The 17,987-nt window shown below is 47.6% G+C and overlaps 1 protein-coding gene across 1 annotated transcript in view; it reads left to right on the top strand.

The window, feature by feature from the left end:
• Positions 1-12,689, top strand: part of EPHB1 (EPH receptor B1) — a 428,767-nt gene extending 416,078 nt beyond the window's left edge. Inside the window, exons 14-16 of the mRNA XM_029215290.1 lie at positions 5,641-5,834; positions 7,707-7,862; positions 11,230-12,689. Of these exons, the coding sequence (XP_029071123.1) occupies positions 5,641-5,834; positions 7,707-7,862; positions 11,230-11,338 (459 nt within the window). The 3' untranslated portion in view covers positions 11,339-12,689. The remainder of the gene's footprint in view (positions 1-5,640; positions 5,835-7,706; positions 7,863-11,229) is intronic.
• Positions 12,690-17,987: the final 5,298 nt, after the last annotated feature.

Raw genomic sequence — 17,987 nt, 5'->3', positions numbered from 1 at the left:
ATCACCTTGGGGGACAGTTATTATCTTTCCCAACTTCCAAGCAAGAAGAGGCAGAGCTGGCCCAGTCCAGATGGGGAAACCAGCCACCCCATAAGCACCTACATAGTGGGTAGGCTCTTCGTTACTCGTAAACTGGAGAAGTCTGCCCCCAGCCAGCCCTCTATCCAGACAGACGTTCCGAGCCATGGCTGTCGCTCATAAGGTTGAGAAAGGTGGCGATCTGGGAGTCCAGGAAACACTTTCCAATGAGCCAAAATGGGAGCTGGGTGCTGCCGTGACAGTGGGTAGTGTGGCTTCAGCCCAGAGCGGGTGAAATGGCTGCATCCTTAACCAGATCCTGCTGCCGACCATGCGTGGCATCTAGATCCTCTATTATCTCTGATTATCCATGCTTTGTCTCTGCTCCTGTAGCATGTCAAATCGGTAAGTGTTGGAATTGATGCCAAGGCTGCTTTCATGAAATCAAGTGCACCCTGGTTTTGTCCATACTGTCAGCTAGATGAGTAATAAACATTAGCCGGAAAACGCAGACCCATTTTGTCCTGCCCGGAGACTGTAATCCGATTAAGCACAATTCAGCACACATGGAACGGATTATGAAACTCTGACAGGCAAGATTTGACGTTCAAGATATTCTCAGCAAATGCATTCACCTCTGCTGAAAACAAGTGAAGTTTCTGATATTAGACTTCCAGAATTCCCAAATCATTCATTCAACGAACACTCAGGGTATGCTAACTGTGACTAAGCATTGTGCTTGCCGGCTCTGTTCTTGGGGGGTTTATAGCCCAGTGGCACATACACAGGGCTGTGGGAACATTTTGGGGGGAGGTAAGGAAGGTTTCCAGATATTTGGCACTTGAGCTGGGCCTCAAAGGGAATAAGGACATCTGCAAAGTAGCTGTTTATTCTGATTTTATTGTATTTCTCCAAAATAAAGCCTCTCAGCATTGTTCCAAGTACCATTCCACTCTCTGTGGAAGGCGGAGGGTGACTTTTGCCCATTCAGAAGGTATCTTCTGACCCAGCCTGGGAGAGAGCCAGGAGGGGCTCCCAGCAGCTCAGGCTGCAGCCCGACTCATCAGAAACCACTGAGGTGGTGGCAATAAAGGATCTTACAGATGACAATTGAAAGGCTTTACGAAAGAGAATTGCAGAGGCAAGTCAGAGTGCTGGTAATTGGGCTTCCGGAGCCCAGGAAGGTCTTTGAACATGTACAGAGTTTGTCAGCCAGAGAGAGAACTTGGAAGTTCTACGGCTTGGATCTGATTGACAGAGATAATGAGAGTGGCAGTGTCTGTGGGGAGAAGCTGTGGTTTTATTGAAACATCAGAGCTCAACTTAACCCCCTCTGCCCTGGATCCTCCACTGCTCTGAGCTCCTCCACTTTTCTCCCTCCGCATGGAAGGTCGAGGAAGCCCGCCCACCGCCCAACTTCACTAATGAAAAGTGCACGTCTGGGGGCAGCCAGGAGCCCCTCTGGGGACAGGAGAGCAAGGGGAGGGCCCCTGCTCCTTTCCCAGAGGAGCTCCAGCCCTGGTCCCCGGTCCAGACCACCTGTCCCTGGTCCCCACCTAACCCCCGCACCTGCCATCTCGGGGTACAGGTGAGCAAAGGCAGCCCTCACCCCATCCCGTTGCTGCAGACCATTCAAAGCGAGTCAGCCCTGCTCCGTGACAGCTGCCAAGACTGGTTCTCGCTGCCACACTCGCCATCACCTTCTCTCTGGAGACGCTATCTGATCTCATTTCCATCTCCAGTCTTTTCAGCATCCATTTATCTCATCCTGTTGTGGACCAAGGAAAGGGGCCCAGGACTCGCTCTGATTTTTCTATTCTGCTCAGCAGGACCCCCTCTGCCCCCAAGCTTGGGCCATATCTTTCCTCACAATTCAGACACAGTCACTGGTGTTTGGACTGCAAGTGGTTCTCCTGCCTCCTACCTGTTTTCTCCATACCTGCCAGTGAAGCAGGCATGACAGGGAGTGATCCCAAAGCCCCATTAGAGGACTACAATTCCTTTTTCAAAATAATGATGTTTTAATTTGATTATAAGTTATATGTATTCGGAAAATTTAGAAAACACCCAGATCCTTAAAAAGAACAAAAATCTCCAAAGGCATAGGGCTTCAGAGAAAGACTTGACTAGATAAATATTACCCATACAGCAATTAACGACCTAGTACTTTTCTTTGCAGTGGAGGGTAAGCTTTTATTTTTTTCATATGTGCAAGAAGCGTCAATGCTCCCAGAGCATCTACTCGAGTAATAACAACAAAGTTATCTAGAAGAAATAGCAAATAGGAATTCTCTGGTGGTCCAGTGGTTAGGACTCTGTGCTTTTCGATTTTTCACTCACAAGGGCATGGGTTCGATCCCTGGTCAGGAACTAACATCCCTCAAGCTGCAAGGCAGGGCCAAACATTAAAAAAAAAAAAAAAGAAATAGCAAATGGAATAAAGTCCCATTTGTAAACAAGAGCATGGGAAGGGGGCTCCTCTCTCCTCTGTCCTGAAAGGTGAGATACAGAGAGGGAGGTGGCATTTACCAAGTCCCCACTACATGCTTGGTGCTTCCCAAACACCATCTTCCTGGACCTCCAGTTGACCGGCAGCAGAACAGCAACCCTCTTTGAAGAGAAGACCTCCACTGTAATAGACGTGGCCGCAGTGACAGCCTCCATGTGATGATGGGATTCTTTCTACTCATATGTGTGGTGCTCAATGCGCATCACCTCACTGTGTCATTTAATCCTTCTAACACCCCCATCTGTGCAGTTTCAGGAAGTCAACTGACTCTCCCAAGTTTCTGGAGCTAATAAGAAATGGAACTAGGATCTGAACCCAGACCTCCAAGGTCTATGCCCCTGATGGCAATGCCACACCATCACTAACACAGTGCGTGGGGCTACACTCCTGTGGACCTGCAGGGAGGAGGAATCAGTGACTCTCTGATGTCCTCTTAAAAGGAAAGTCAGCACATCAAACAAACAGAGGAAGTACAAAAACACACGCCAGGATGGTGTTCCAAAAATTCCAACGAGGTGGCCTGCAGAAGAGATGGGGGAAAAGCAGCTTAGTGGCCTCCAGTCTAAAGCTCACAGACGGAAGAGTCAGCACGTGCCTTGGTCCCCAGTCTCTTGATGCTCTGCCAGGAGTGCTCGGGTCAGCTGGTCACACCTCTGAGTTGCGCCCCCGCAGAGGGCTCCTTCCTCTTACGGGCAGATGGGAGAGTAATCTTGTCGGGGGGAACATTTGTATTTGGGAATCTGGTCATCAAATAATTTGGGCAGCGATGCCAGCGGTTTAAGGGGAACAGGAGCTGCCCTACACTGGAAGACTTTGGGGGCCCTTAACCCCCAAAAGAAGTTGAATTTGGACACCAGCCCCTCCTGCTGGTCCCACCTAGCTTGTCCTTAGGCAACCCAGAAAGAGCTCATGGGGCCATTCAGTGGGTAATCCCACTTGTCCCCTTGGTGAGTGGGGACTCTGTGACAGGGCCCCTTAATCTGGCTGCTTGAAAGGAGCTGGAAAGGATGCCAGTTTTAAGCAAGGCTATTCATCCTCATGGATTACCTGGTTTAGCTCCATATCCCTGTTTCCTACTGTGAAGACATCAAATAGCTCCAAGGACTGTTCTCCAGGCTGAGATTCCTGTGGCATCCCCACAGAGCCTAGGAAGAGTGGGCTTCAAGGTATTCAAAACTTAAACTCAGGGACTTCCCTGGTGGTCCAGTGGGTAAGACTTCACGCTCCCAATGCAAGGGGCCCAGGTTCGATCCCTGGTCGGGGAACTAGATCCCACATGCATGCTGCAACTAAGAGCCCACACACTGCAACTAAACATGTCACAACAAAGATCCTCCTGCATGCTGCAACTAAGACCCGGCGCAGATAAATAAATAAATAAATATTTTTAAAAAATTAAACTCAGATACCCCTGTGATTTTTTCACAACCCTATCCCTTACTAGCTTCGTGTCCTCAGGCAAATGACTTCCCTGTTTGTGCATTCATTCCCTCATGGGGAAAATAGGGCTAAAATGCCGTCCTCAGAGGATAACAGGTAATTTGACTGACAATAGTCTGGCTAAGATAAACATTTGTTAGTGGTATAAAATATTATTCAAAAGTGCATATTCCCATTTGCTGTTTTTTTATAAAGTGGTCACATTGGTGTGGTTTGTATGCTTGTTTGTTTTTCTGCCACATCAAATAGAAGGAATAATACACCTTGATTATCTCTAATGACTTCAGGTTATTATATTATCTCATGCCCCGTCTCATGCCCTGTATCCTGTGCACAGAATTTGTAAAACTATAAACTGATTGAGAATATTCACTTTCTGACCAATTTACAAAGTAAAAAAAAAAGAATAATCAGCTGAAATGAATGTGACATTTTTTAAAGTAGAGGCAAAAATACCTGAAAATCCCTGAACTCCAAATTACTCCCTACGTTGTTAAAGGTGCTTTAACTGTTTATATTAATGTAAAATCAATGCCTAATTATTATAGAAAATAAACATACAAAGAAACAAAAAGAAAAACACAAAGGGCATTCATGTTTCTACCTGCCCAGAGGCAACCACCGTTAGTTCCATGATACAGATCCTTCCAAGGAATTTTCTATGCATGTGTGTAATTATTAGTTTTTGTTTTGTTTTGATTCTTGCTTTTTTACAAAAGCAAGCTTATACCATACCTGCTTTATACCATACCTGCACTTACGCAGCCTGCTGTTTTGCCTAATATTACAATGTGAGTATATTTCCATTTCAATAGGCACATTTTTGTAACATCTTAAGGCCTGCATTGTATTCCTGACCTTCCATTGTGTTATAATAAATTACAGAGCAGGCATAATTGTTTTAAATGAATTGGAAATTAAGAAGTAAAGGGTGAAAAACACAACAATCTGAAGAACAGAAAAAGGACTTAAAGATCCTAAAATCTTTGCAAAACTGTCCCCTGGGGTCTGCGAAAATTAACAAAACCTGATTGGAGATATTCATGTTGGATCACCTTGTTATTTCCACTGTTGTCATTGTACCGAACCAATTTGTTTAACTAGATTATCTTCTACCCAATTCCTGTCACTGCCTCATGAATGTTAAGGCAGAAAGTGCCTAGGAAGCATCTAGAGGGTCCTTGGCATGGAGTAGGCTCTCCATCAAATTGTGATTCCTTCTCCCACTTTCTTTTCCCATAGCAGTGAAAGGATGAGGTCACAATGGGCTTTGGTGGGTGTCCTTTGCAAGTAGTTGGCACGTTTCCCACGTGCCATTGTTTCATCTGCCCTGGTGCCACCAGCTGCCAATAAGGCAGAATTGGGCCTGACGTCCTCTCAGGGAGAAGCTCAAACCATTCTTCAGTAAACATTTACAGCCATCTAGTGCGTGTCAGGCCCTGTGACAGGTGCTGGGGACACAAAGGCACAAGAAGAGGTGGGCCCTGCTTTCTGGGAACTCACAGTTTAGGGGGAAAAGCCAAGTGCATGTAAAATCTCTTACTGTGGGAGGTATAGGAGCACAGAAGGCGGGGCACCTGGGGTAAGGAGGCTCCATCCTCGGAAGCTAGTTTGTGAATGACTGGCTGGTGGCTCATCACCAATCACACCTGTTCCCATGTGTGTCACTGCAGGTCATCAATGCCATTGAGCAGGACTACAGGCTGCCCCCACCCATGGACTGCCCAGCTGCTCTACACCAGCTCATGCTGGACTGCTGGCAAAAAGACCGTAACAGCCGGCCCCGATTTGCAGAGATTGTCAACACCCTGGACAAGATGATCCGAAACCCAGCAAGTCTCAAGACTGTGGCAACCATCACCGCCGTGTGAGTCTAGTGGAACTGGGTGGCTCCTAGGGGTGAGTGGTCTCACAGTCAAGCAGGACCCAGAGCGAGGCTCCTAGCCTTCAGTCTACTGAGAGCAAGGGGGAGACAGCTGAGCTTATCCACGGATGGAAGAAGTTCCAAGACTCTTCCCTTCCTTTTTCTCTTCTATCTCTCTGAAATATTCCCTGCCTCCAGCATGGGCTGTAGACAGATGAAAAGATAACATATCTGTATCTCTACCTTGGCCTCAGATGGGCTGGGCACTGGACTCTGTAGTAGTTGAGTGTATCTGGTCTGACTGGTATGGGACCCCACTTGTGGGCAATCCTGTTTCAGGAAGGCACCCTTTCTGTTAACCACACCAGCGCATGAGGCAGGTGGAGCTGCAGACTTGGAACCTTGGCCAACCTATTAACAGGTAAAGGCCCTGATTGATGTGGGACAAAGAAATTCAGAGCAGTTGGATTTGTTATAAGCAAATGCACAGAACTGTCAGCTGTCAGCCACAGTCAGCTGTACATCACTCCTTTACATTTGCAGAGTGAACTCATTTATTAATTCGCCCTTTCGACCAGAGTTTATTGGGTGCTTATGTGCTAAGCACTGTGCCCTTGCTGGCTGTATAGCATAAGCAAGAGAGACATGCCCTCATGGAGCTTAGAATCATTTAGGAGCAGCAAACATTCATCAGGTGATTGCCCAAAGAAATACAAATTGAGACTTCACTGGCCAGCGCGGCAGCGAAGTGCCTGATGCTTGGAGAGCATACACCTTGGTCTGGCGTCAGGGAGGCGACCCTGATGCCTGTTATTTTGGTTGCGAGCTGAGGAGGGAGGGTGCGTTAACTGAATGAAAGGAAGATGGGAGTAGAGAGTCAGGGTTCCAGATCAAGGGTACAGCATGTGCAGAGGCCCTAGTGTGCGAAGGACAGGGCCAGTGTGTTGGGAGTGCAGTTTGTAGGGGGATCAGGTGGGGACTGGGGCTGGTGAGGTGGGCGAGAGCCAGACACTCAGAGCCTTTAGGCCCTGCTAAGACTTCGGAGCTTGGTTTTCAGAGCAATGATCACCCACTGAAGGGTTTGACATGAATCAGGGTCAGGAGCTGGGTTATTGTCAGGATCACATCTCCATATTTTAAAGAGCACGAGGCTATAACATGGATCTGTTGTTGAGGGGACCATGAAGACAGACTTGGTAGGAGGACATGGCAGTAGTAACCATGGTAGAGAAGAGAGCATCTTAAATCAGGCTAATGGTGTGGAAAGAAGCGTTGAGTTTGAGAGATTTTGAAGGTCAAATCTTTATGACTTGGTGAAGGGTTGGGCGTGGGTGCTGAAAGTGAGGGCGATGTGAAGATGGCACCCTGATTTCTGGACTGGGTACCTGGGGTGGGGGGTTCTGCTTTGAGAACATGCCCGAGAAGGTCAGTGGTGGGCTGCTCTGTTCCATTTCTTTCAGTTAGCTGAGGACGGAACCCAGAGGAAAAAATGTTACCGATAGATTTGGAGAGGTTGCAGTGAACTTTATATATTTGTTAAAGGAGCATATCTTTGGTTGGTGAAGCTCTTAGATTTCAGTTTACAAAGGAGTTGTGGTCCTTCTCTTCCCTTCAGACTGCCTGCTGTGCCAGTCTGCCCGTCTGGGCTGACCGGCATGGGACAGAGCCCAGAGCCAGGGGGACTGGCCACCCGGCCTTGAGAAGCCATGCAAGCTCAGGACTGTGTAGGGAAGGAAGGGTCAGCCTGGGTTTCCTGCATAATCCTCATCCCACCAGGGGTGCTGAACCTCCATGAAGTCTGCCGTCCGCCCAGAGTGTGCCTCTGCCCATGCGCCCCTGCAGCTGTGGGGTCACCTGCTCCCCTCTGTCTTCCAGGCCTTCCCAGCCCCTGCTCGACCGTTCCATCCCAGACTTCACTGCCTTTACCACCGTGGATGACTGGCTCAGTGCCATCAAAATGGTCCAGTACAGGGACAGCTTCCTCACCGCCGGCTTCACCTCCCTCCAGCTGGTCACCCAGATGACGTCGGAGTGAGTGACGGGAATCACTTCTGTCCGGCCCGTGGGTGGGGTCAAGGCTCCCTACCTGCAATCACTCGTGGTGCAAGTCATGCCTTCTGGCCTCGTCCTCAGGGCTCCACCTCAGCGCAGAATCGGACCTGGTGGGGAAGCGCCTTGGAAAGACGGAGGGCTGGGGTGGGGAGGCCCAGATCTATTCTGGGTCCCAAATGAGAGTTCTTCAAAGTCACAGCCATATGTCATTTGCCTAATCACTGAGAGTCTCTCCTCTGTTTAAGTTTTTAAACTCAGCCCATCAAAGAGAGCATCCAGCTGGAAAGAACACAGCCAGCCAGCACTTTAAACAGCATAGCAGGAAGAGGCAGAGCACTGATTCAGCATCAATCTCCGATGTACTGGGAGCCTGTCTTCGTGCTTAGACAGCACTTGTAAATAAGCCGACGTTTCCATCCCCCACTAGTTATTTTCTAGGCTGCAACCCCCATAAGAGTGTAGAAGAATACAAAAACTAAAATTATTCAAATCAGATGAGAGCCAGAAAGGGTCTTAAAGGCCCACAGTCCATCATTTCCCCAAGAATGTTCTGAGCGGCACCCACTCTGGGAAATGTTAATAGGTTCTCTTTGGAAAAAAGGTCCCATGGTCAAATAAATTTGGGAAATACTGAGCACTTTAGCACTCTCTTGGAGAGTCACTCCACATATTAGCATTGTAAAGGCCATAAGAAATCCCGAAGTAAAGAAACCCACGTAAAATTATTAAATACCATGGAATCGTATTTCGGAGGGGTGGGGTTTTCTGGGCCTGCATTTTGGGAAATCTCTATCTAGTTCCAACCCTTCTATTCAGCGATTCAGAAAGGAGGTGATGTTAGTGCCTGAAAACTCGGCCATCAGGAGTGACAAAGCGGGAACAGAAGCCTGCTTTCCTGACTGCCAGGTCCATATGTTCCAGCCTGTCCATCCAGGGCCACATGGGGCCATACTTGGCTATACACACCCTGGAGTCACCTGGGCGTCTTTAACTACTGATGTCTGATTCCTACACCCAATGTAGATCTTCTGATTCATTTGGTACATGGTGAGACCTGGGCATCAGGATGTTAAAACTCCCCAGGTGATTCTAATGTGCAGCAAAGCTTGGGAACCACTGGACTAGAGTGGGCAAGTCGAATTTTGAACACATACACACACACACACACACACACACACACACACAGCAGGGACCTCACCAGCTGCCTGGCTGCGACGTGTACTAACAGCACCAGGGTTGGTAGCCTGTGACACACATTTTCCCTGACAGAGGATAAGTCAGTCCGCCAGGCAGTTGACAAACACTTATTGATCACCTGTTCTGTGTCAGGTTCAGTGCTGGGTGCTGGGATTCCCTGCTGGGGCAGGCCAGTTGCTGAGTCCCAGGGGAGAGGCGGGGGTCATCCATCCTGAGCAGTTGAGCCCCAGGGGGATGGCTTATTGACACTCAGCCTTCCAACCCAGATTCCTGCTCTGCAGTCAGTCTTCATAGAGTCCAGCTTCATGTCTCTCAAGTTTATTCTTGCCTGAAATGATGGAACCTCCAGTTTCTCCCAGGAAATGACTTGGATGTGCCTCTAGCCTTGGATCCACTAAACACCAGAATTCACTTTTTCAAACCTGAGTTCATTTCCTGGTGTTGCCTAAAAACGTCCTTACCATTATGAGTTATCGTCAGACACCAAAAATAAAAACTAACCCCTTCCCAGTGGAAAACCAGCTTTCCCAACCCACAGAGCTGAAAAGCATGCCTGGGCTCAGGGGCAGAGTGGGCGTCCATGAAGGCAGGGGACCTGCTTTCCTGTCATAGGGCTGAGTACGGGGACCATCATCACCTGATCCCCCACAAACTGAAGGAGTCAAATGGAGTAATTCCCTCAGTCTGGGAATAGCCACATGAGAAAGAGCTAGAGGAAAAATAAAAGGAAAGTGAAACTGAAAAGTAAGGGATTTACTTCAAAGTAAAAAATGTCCACACACTACTGGAGCACTTTCGTTTTCTACTTGAGAGATAAAAGGCAGGAAAAGAATATGTGTGTGTAAATAAAGTAGATTGAGGGACAATTTGTGAATTCAAAATCCAAGCATATCTCTCAAACTTGTGTGCTGAAAAGACGTGAGCAATTTGACAACCTAGACCAGTGACAGCCCTAGGGGGACTGAGAGCCAGCTGAAAGGAGGGGTCAGGAGAGCCCAGGCATTGTGGTCGGGGGCCCAGCACAGGGGCCTCCCCATACACCTCGTGCACAGAGCGATCTGCTCTGCTGGGGCGGGGGGGTCCTCAGGGCATACAGTCAGGACGTTAGAAGAATTCTGAGAGCAGCCCTGCAGGGTGGCTGAGAGCCAGGCCATCCTGAATTTGAAGCCCAGCTCCTCCACTGCTTACCTGCTGTGTGATCTTGAGCATGTTACTTAACTTCTCTGAGCCCTACTCTAGAAAGGTGCAAATAATAATAGTGCCCACCTCTTGGTTTGTGGTAAGAGGTGAGTGGAATAGTACATACAAGGCAACTGGCCTATTGTCTGCCTGCAGGACACACATGAGAAATGATGGCTGGTAAATTATTATCATTGACTCTGAGTGGTTTGACAGTTTTTACGAAATGCTTCCATAGGTATAAATGAGTTAGTATATGGCACATGGGAAGCACTCAAGTACTGTAATATTATTAACTAAAAAAAGATGTATGGGTCTCCCCAAAGACAAATATAAGCCATGAACTTGTTCATATTAAGATTCACAGTTCAGAGATGAATCCAGTCCAAATCCCTACACTAAACATTTTCCTTGGATTCCTGCTCGGGCAGATATTTGAAAGTTATTTTGAGATCACCCTTCTTAAAAATTCATGACGTTAAAATTCAAACAGAGGCAGAAAATGGAAACTCAGGGGAAAACATCAGAAAACCAGGCAAGCCTCACATCTTTTCAATCACAGTGGGCGATCACTAATTTAGGCAGAAACCTCACAGAATAACTGAAGCCCCATACAGTGTGTGCTTGCATTGTTAAAAAAAAATAGCAGAGGAAAGTTCTAGCCCACCTAGGGTCATGGACACAAGGAAGGGCTGCTCCAGAACCCGCAGGCAAGCAACAAGGCACAGCACTTCCAGGGTCATCTAAGTTGGAGGGGGCATTGGAGGTGGGGGCCACTGCTTGGAGGAAGTGAGATAGAGCAAGAGAATATCTAGCTAGGTGTTTTTCAGACTCGGGTAAACTTGGGCTCATTGGAGTTTAAACACTTTTATTTGCCTACCCCACTATTATCAGGAGCTTGCCTTCTGTGACGAGTTTTGATCTGTGAAAAGCACTAACGTGCCTTCTTTTGTGGCTTTTTCCCGCCTAGAGACCTCCTGAGAATAGGCGTCACCTTGGCAGGTCATCAGAAGAAGATCCTGAACAGCATTCTGTCTATGAGGGTCCAGATGAGTCAATCACCAACGGCAATGGCATGAGAACTCTCATTTTCTGTGGGGAGGAGAGGAAGGAAAAGGACCAGGCTCGGGGGAACCAGAGGTTGACCACTGTGGAATGTCCTGGAGAGACTGGCTTTTCAGCTGAGAAATGCATTCTCATCAACGAAGAATAAACTGGACCTATTCCTAATAGGCAACCTTCATTTCTCAGTGATAGATGCAGGTTTAAGATGCCGTGGGAAACCAAATATGTAAGAATAAAAATACACAAAGGTGATGTTCGACGGAAGTGAAGACAAAACAATATGTGTCTGGGGCACCAAGTGTGAACACAGCTCCCACCCTGGGTGGGCTGGAGTCATCCATCTACAAGAAGAAAGGGAAGGAGGTAGAGGGAAGAAACAAGCAATTTCCCATTTTCTTCCTCACCAATGACATTCTTTTCTTTTCTCCTTTTGTCCTCCTCCCTGAGTCCTCACCCTCCCCCCACATCCATCTCCCTTTGCTCATGACTCGTGTAGGGAAGTTTCTTCAAACAAACCCCAGCTCCTGAGTCTCCAGATGTTCTGTCAGTTGCCAAAGGACCTTGCTGACCACTGCATGGGGAATCCAACCAATTCAATTAATGTCTTCATATTGAAGAAGAGATGTACCTTCAATTGAAACCTTGTTTTTCTTTTGTTTGCATTTTCTGCAAAAAGGAAAAAAGAAACCACAAATTGGAAAAAGAAAAAAAAAAAGAAAAACCTGTTTCCGTGTTCAAGGGCACGCCTATGTATGTCTGTGTTATAAAATGACCGCTTGTTCGTTAACAGATGCAAACAAGAAAGAACTGGGAAGTCTTTGAACCTGGAAGATCCAAAGGGGCCAAGGCATGTTGTTGGTCTGGTTTTCTGATTGGCTCCATTGGCCTATTGGTTCAATGAGGAGACAGGGTAGGGAGAAAAATAAAATGAAAAGGGGGAAAAAAACTCCAGAGGGCTTGCAAATTCAGACAGGAAACAGGTGAGTGGGTTTGAATTGGATGCAGTGTGGGACATTCAAGAATGATACTGACTGATTCACTATTCTTGGTGACATCTGAAGAGAAGGAGAAGGAAGGTGTTTCTGGAGAATGTTCTTCCACATCCCTGGAATCTACAATTCAAGATGGCGAGGGCAAGTCCTTCTTCCCTTGTCTGGGGACTGGCTTAAGCTGTGTGACATCCGAGGAATGTTTCAGATGTGTCTGTGTTTCTTTGTATTCCTTCCTGTACCACAATGTTCAATTCACTTTTGTAAATTCCACCTAACATTTAAATATTTTTAATTTCTCCTTCTACCTTAATCTCCTTGCTAATTTTATCTGTCTAATTAAAATGAGCAGAAGCATGTCTGGGTTTACATAGAATGGTGTCGGAGTGTGTTTTCCCAGACGCCACGTTATAGGAGAATCCTTTATAACTGCCCTTCGTCCCCTAATAGGGGAGGGAGGGAGGGAAACACATACCGGACCCAGGGACTCCCGAGAAGCAGAGTTTGTGAGAATCACTCTCACAGGATTGACCCAAAGGAAGAACTAAATAAATAGGAGGCTCTGAAGCCTCAAATATGCAGCGTAAGAAGTCACTGGCAAATAAACATAAACAATCACCGATAACGCACGATCTGCCCTGAGCTCGGTTTACACACTGCATTTGAGAAGTTCACATCCAGGCCAAATTTGTAAAAGCCACTGAAGACTATTCCAGACTGCTTCCTTGTGGGGTCCGTGAATGTAGTTACGGGGGGTGGGGGGATGCGGCAGCGAAAGAAGCTAGGTTTCCCACGTAGCTTGTTTCAAACATATTTAATGTGAGATGAGCCTTTTTCCCTATTCCGAGATAACTTTGTACTTGGAGAGATCCTTACCTTCTGAGGCCCCTTCAAAGAGGCTCTTAGGCCTGGGGGTACAGCTCTGATGCAGAGAAGCCCCATCTCAAAGCTCCACCCTTTGCTTAGTGGGCTGGGAGAAGATGGAGAGAACTGCCTCATCAGATTGGCATATGGCTGCAAGGGGCCCCCATCCAGCCATATAGCCGGTAGAAGAGAAAACTTCCCTTATTAATAGCTTACCAATTCCATGCACAATTTGCTAATTACCCCCACGACCTCAATCCATGCCATGTCTTACAAGCCTAAGCAATTCAGCTAATCTACTCGCAGTTCTCCACAGGAATGAATTCTAATTTGTCACCAAATTCCTCAGGCAGCCTCCTGAACCTGAAATCCTCACTGTGCCTCCACCAAGGCCAGCCCATCTCCTGGCTGTGGACAAAGCAAGGTCAAGGTGAAGGTCATGTCATGCCCTTTAGTTAGTTTTGTCTATAAGATCCCACAAAAGAGAGAAAGAGAAAGAACCCAACATATACAAGGGGAAAGCATGAGGGGTCAGCAGAGCCAAGGCCTGGGCACCTCAAGGCATAGTTCCCAGTGGGAAGAATGTCACCAAGTCTGGACACGGCCCCTCCCTGTAGATGCCCAGCACAGCTTCACAGGCCAAGATCGCCCCCTCCATAGCCCAAAAGGCAGTGTCTCTCTGGAGAGTGAAACCCTGTGTACTCCCTCTGGGCAAGGGCAGGTCTCTAACCTCTCTGACATTAGTTTCCTCAGGTGCATAGTCAGCTGGTGATAACTACCTTGGAGGAAGCCTAGCTAACAGTCCAGGGCAGGCCCTCCGTGCCAGGCACGTTTCTAAGGACTTTACATGTATTAGCTCTCAGCAGATGCTTTATTGTTCCCCATTTTCAGGTGAGGATGCTGAAATACAAAGACCTATCTTAGATCACACAATGGTGGAGCCAGGATGTGGCTCAGGCTCTCTGACTCCACGCTCTTATTCTCCATCCCAGCAGGGCTTACCCCTAAGTCTGCATCAGCGTCACCTGGAGGGTGTGTTAAATAAAACACAAGTCACTGGGCCCCACCTCCGAGTTTTCTGATTCGGTAGATCTCAGGAGGGGAACCCAAGAATGTGCATTTCTCACAAGTTGTCAGGTGGTACTGATGCTGCTGGTCCGGGGATCACACTTGGAGAAGCACTGCACTGCACAAACCTACCTTCCTAACAATTAGTAATAATAGACATAAAGCCCTTGACTCAGGCAATGATAGGCATCGAGGTTCTTGGGCTGCCCAGGAAGAGGGAAATGAACCCTCACACTCTTGGGTATGAGGGATGAGAGAGGCTGGTCTCCTGCACCAGATGTCAGTGCCCACCTGCACTTTAGCACCAAGGGACTTTACTCACACCATGAAAAGAACTCCCTGGGGAGAAGGCTAGTGGCAGCAAGACCCCAGTCCTCTGAATTTCAGTTAGACAGGCTGCCTCACCATGTGGTAGAGAATTAATTCTAATTCAGATCCTTTCTTAAAAACACACTTTGCACAGTGGTCAGTGGCCTGTGGCCCTGAGAGCCAGGTTAGAAATGGAACCTACAGCCATGCAGTGCAGCCCAGGGTATGGCTCCCAGGGGAGCCACCTGCAGCCACCAGGAGTCACAGGGGCGGGGATGACATAGGAGGCAGGTGGGAGATGCTTAATTAATGTTCCTGGGTCAGGAGTTATGGGAATGGAGGCGATTTGTGGGAAAGCCTTGGAGATTATGACTCACCTCCTTGTGGCCCCTCCCTGCCCCTCTCTAATACTCGAAGATAGGAATGAAGAATAGAGTAGATAAATCTACAGACACGTGTTTATTGCATAATCTGAAAAGCATTGAAGTTCTTAGATGTTGAATAGGTATACGTACTTCTAAGATCATATGTCTCCTTCCACCTCCCTGTAACCCCCTCCCCAAGTTATGTGTAGAACCAGGTCACTGGGCTCACACAGAGGACCCCTAGGATAATTTAAATCCAATGAGGATTAGAAGTTACCCTTGACCATCCATTTGTGAAGCGGAACAGAAACCAGTGAGGACTGAAGCCTATAGGACTCCAAGAACACTGGAGGGCAGGAAGGATGAGACAGGAAGGACGGTGAGAATCTTCAACGCATCAGTTAACAAATATGCCACCAGCCATGTTTCGTTCCAGGAAAGCCTTTGTGGGCTGGCCTGGAACTTTCATTATCATTTCTGAAACAATAGTGGCTCTGGCACCAACTGATTAAGCATGATGAGTTCCTCCCCCAGAAAGTGAAGCAAGGGAGAAGCACAGCGTGATGGGGTACCAGCAGCAGACAGGCACCATCCAGGGTTCCCTGCCACCAGGAAGGCTCAAAGGACACTTAAGATCCCTCAGAGTGAGCTCCGTGTTCATGGCCACACCTTGCAGTTCATATAGAAGTCACAGGGTCATTTTCAAAAGTAGCCAGAGGTTTTGTATTGTCCAAATTATCAATGGGCCTGAGGGCTGCGGGCTGTACAGGGCAGTCACTGAGGTCACAGAAAGGTTATCAAATGGAGGAAGGTCATTCAAGCTGATTGGGGTCAAAAGGTGAATTATTCACCACTGGGAGTCTTTTGAGATCAGCAATTTCCAATTGAGAATAGAACAGGAGCACAGAGGTCTGAGACAAACTCTCTGTCCCTCTCAGAGAGCAGCAGTCCTGGGGGTGGGGGTAAGGATGGGGGACAATGCATTCTGCAGACCCCACTTCAGGGTGGATGGGCTGGACAGACCCACGGGCAGTGGTAGATGGACCTGTATCACCCACCTGAGAGAAAAGAAGAGCCCTCCATGCCTTTCCCTCCATGTTTGCATCCCTCCTGGGCTGACCATGTTATCACAGGCCCTTGATGGGTCTCATGTTGCTGGGAGTCATGATTGGCACACAGCGTTCCCAGGCAGAACTTTCTGGTGATCCCCAGAGTGAGAGTGGACACAGGGCACGTCCTATTCACTTCTGTACCTGGCACACCGCCTGCCACAAGGAAGGTGCTCCACGCATATTTGGTGGCTTAAACAAGTTTGAGTTGAGAAAGTCTAACATGTCCTACATCACCTGCATTGGTCCATGACCTTAACAACAGGCTTTTAAAGAAGTGAATCCCTAGGTATTTGGTTGGAATCTTTCTCATTACTCTTAACTACAATCAATTGTAGGCTATTCTAATTTTAGTTTTGTGAAGTTAAACACACTCCTTTTCAACCCTGCATCTTTGATACAATGTCATGAACTTCCCCAGAGCACCAGACTGGGAAAGCAGCCTCCCACTGAGTGTCAGTCACTGTGCAAATTTCCTGAGATGCAGAAATGAAATCGGCACCACCCCTGGGACAATAGAGGCAAACTGGAAGGGCAATTAAGCACAGTGAGTGGCCCAGCCTTCTGAAAGCAGAACCAGGCCCTTGTCCCTCCAGGAAGATGTCCAGCTGGGCAAAGAGGATAGGCAGGACTTTCCTGGCCAGGGAAACTTTATTTGCATCTTTGCCACTCCCTGTCCACTAAGACTTTCTTCTAAGAGTTGTTTTACCTTTCTAAAGACACCCTTACTCCTGTAGATTTCCTGTAGCCACACATTCACCAGAAGAAGTTAAAATAAGCAAACAAAATGATGGGCAAATAAGCCACTTCTAAGCTACTGAGATGCTGAGCCCATGCTATGCTGTTCTCCTAAAAGAGAGAGGTTCTCTTCACTCCAAAAAGACTTCAGTTTCCTTTTCTGATCTTTAAATTCATATTGGCAAGTACATTATGAACAAATGTAGCTCTGGAAATGGCTTTCAGACACAGAATACGATGGCAAGTCTCAGCTACCTTCTTTATTGCACAACTCAACTTTGTAAATAACTTCAATGGGGAAATAAACATGGCCATAGGAGCCAGAGAAGGGCACTGTCATTGTGCTAGGGGGTCAAAGAGGGCATTCTTGAGGGAGTTCACTGAGGAGTGAAAGGACTTATCAAATTGGGAAGAGGGAGATGTTAGCGATGGAACTTGTATTGTAGGAGGAGGACGCAACAGCATGGACAAAAGTTCAAAAGCCATAGAGTAGGTGGCATCTGTGTGGGATCATGGACTGTTCAGCAAGGCTATAAAATAAGATTCTGGATATGGGTACCTGGAGGGGTAGGCAGTGGCTAGATCATGAAGGGTCTTATACGGCATAAGTAATCTGGATACTATTCTGAATGCAATTGGTGGAAAGTGGGTTGAAGCAAGGGAATTATATTTTCTATAAATCACTCTGGCCGCAAAATTGAAAATGGAGTGGAGGAACTAGACTCAAGTCTGGGAGCCTGGTTAAAAGGCTGGTAGGCCATAAAGTAGGCAAGAGATGATGGTGGCCTGGGTGGGGGTGTGAAGTAACATTGGGAGTGGAGAAAAGTGGACCCATTCAAGAAACATGAAGGAGGTAAGACCAGCAGAAGGCAGAGGTGGATTAGCTGACAGGGGTGAGGGAGGGAGGAGTTGAGGATGACACTCCATTTCTGGCTTGGGCAACTGAGTGGGTTTTGATACCATTCACTGAAAAACAGGGATACAAACGGAGGAAGAAATGGGGGAGGGGGGTAACAATATGAATTTGATTTGCCTATGGCCCATTGGACACAGAAGTTCATAATTCAGCAAAGAGATTTGGGCTGATGATATAGATTTGGGAGCCATCTGTTTCGTCATGACACTCTTCCACTTCCGTGGTCATCAAAGCCACGGGAGTGGAAGAGCATCCTGCATGAGAATGTGAGGGTGGAGAGAGGACACGGAATCCTGAGAACAGCC

The sequence above is a fragment of the Monodon monoceros genome, unplaced genomic scaffold (genome assembly GCF_005190385.1).
Source record: "Monodon monoceros isolate NGI ecotype Baffin Bay Population unplaced genomic scaffold, NGI_Narwhal_1 Super_Scaffold_11, whole genome shotgun sequence".
Classification (NCBI taxonomy): Eukaryota; Metazoa; Chordata; class Mammalia; order Artiodactyla; family Monodontidae; genus Monodon; species Monodon monoceros.
Note: the sequence above shows the minus strand (reverse complement) of the source record. Positions and strands in the feature narration are given on the sequence as shown.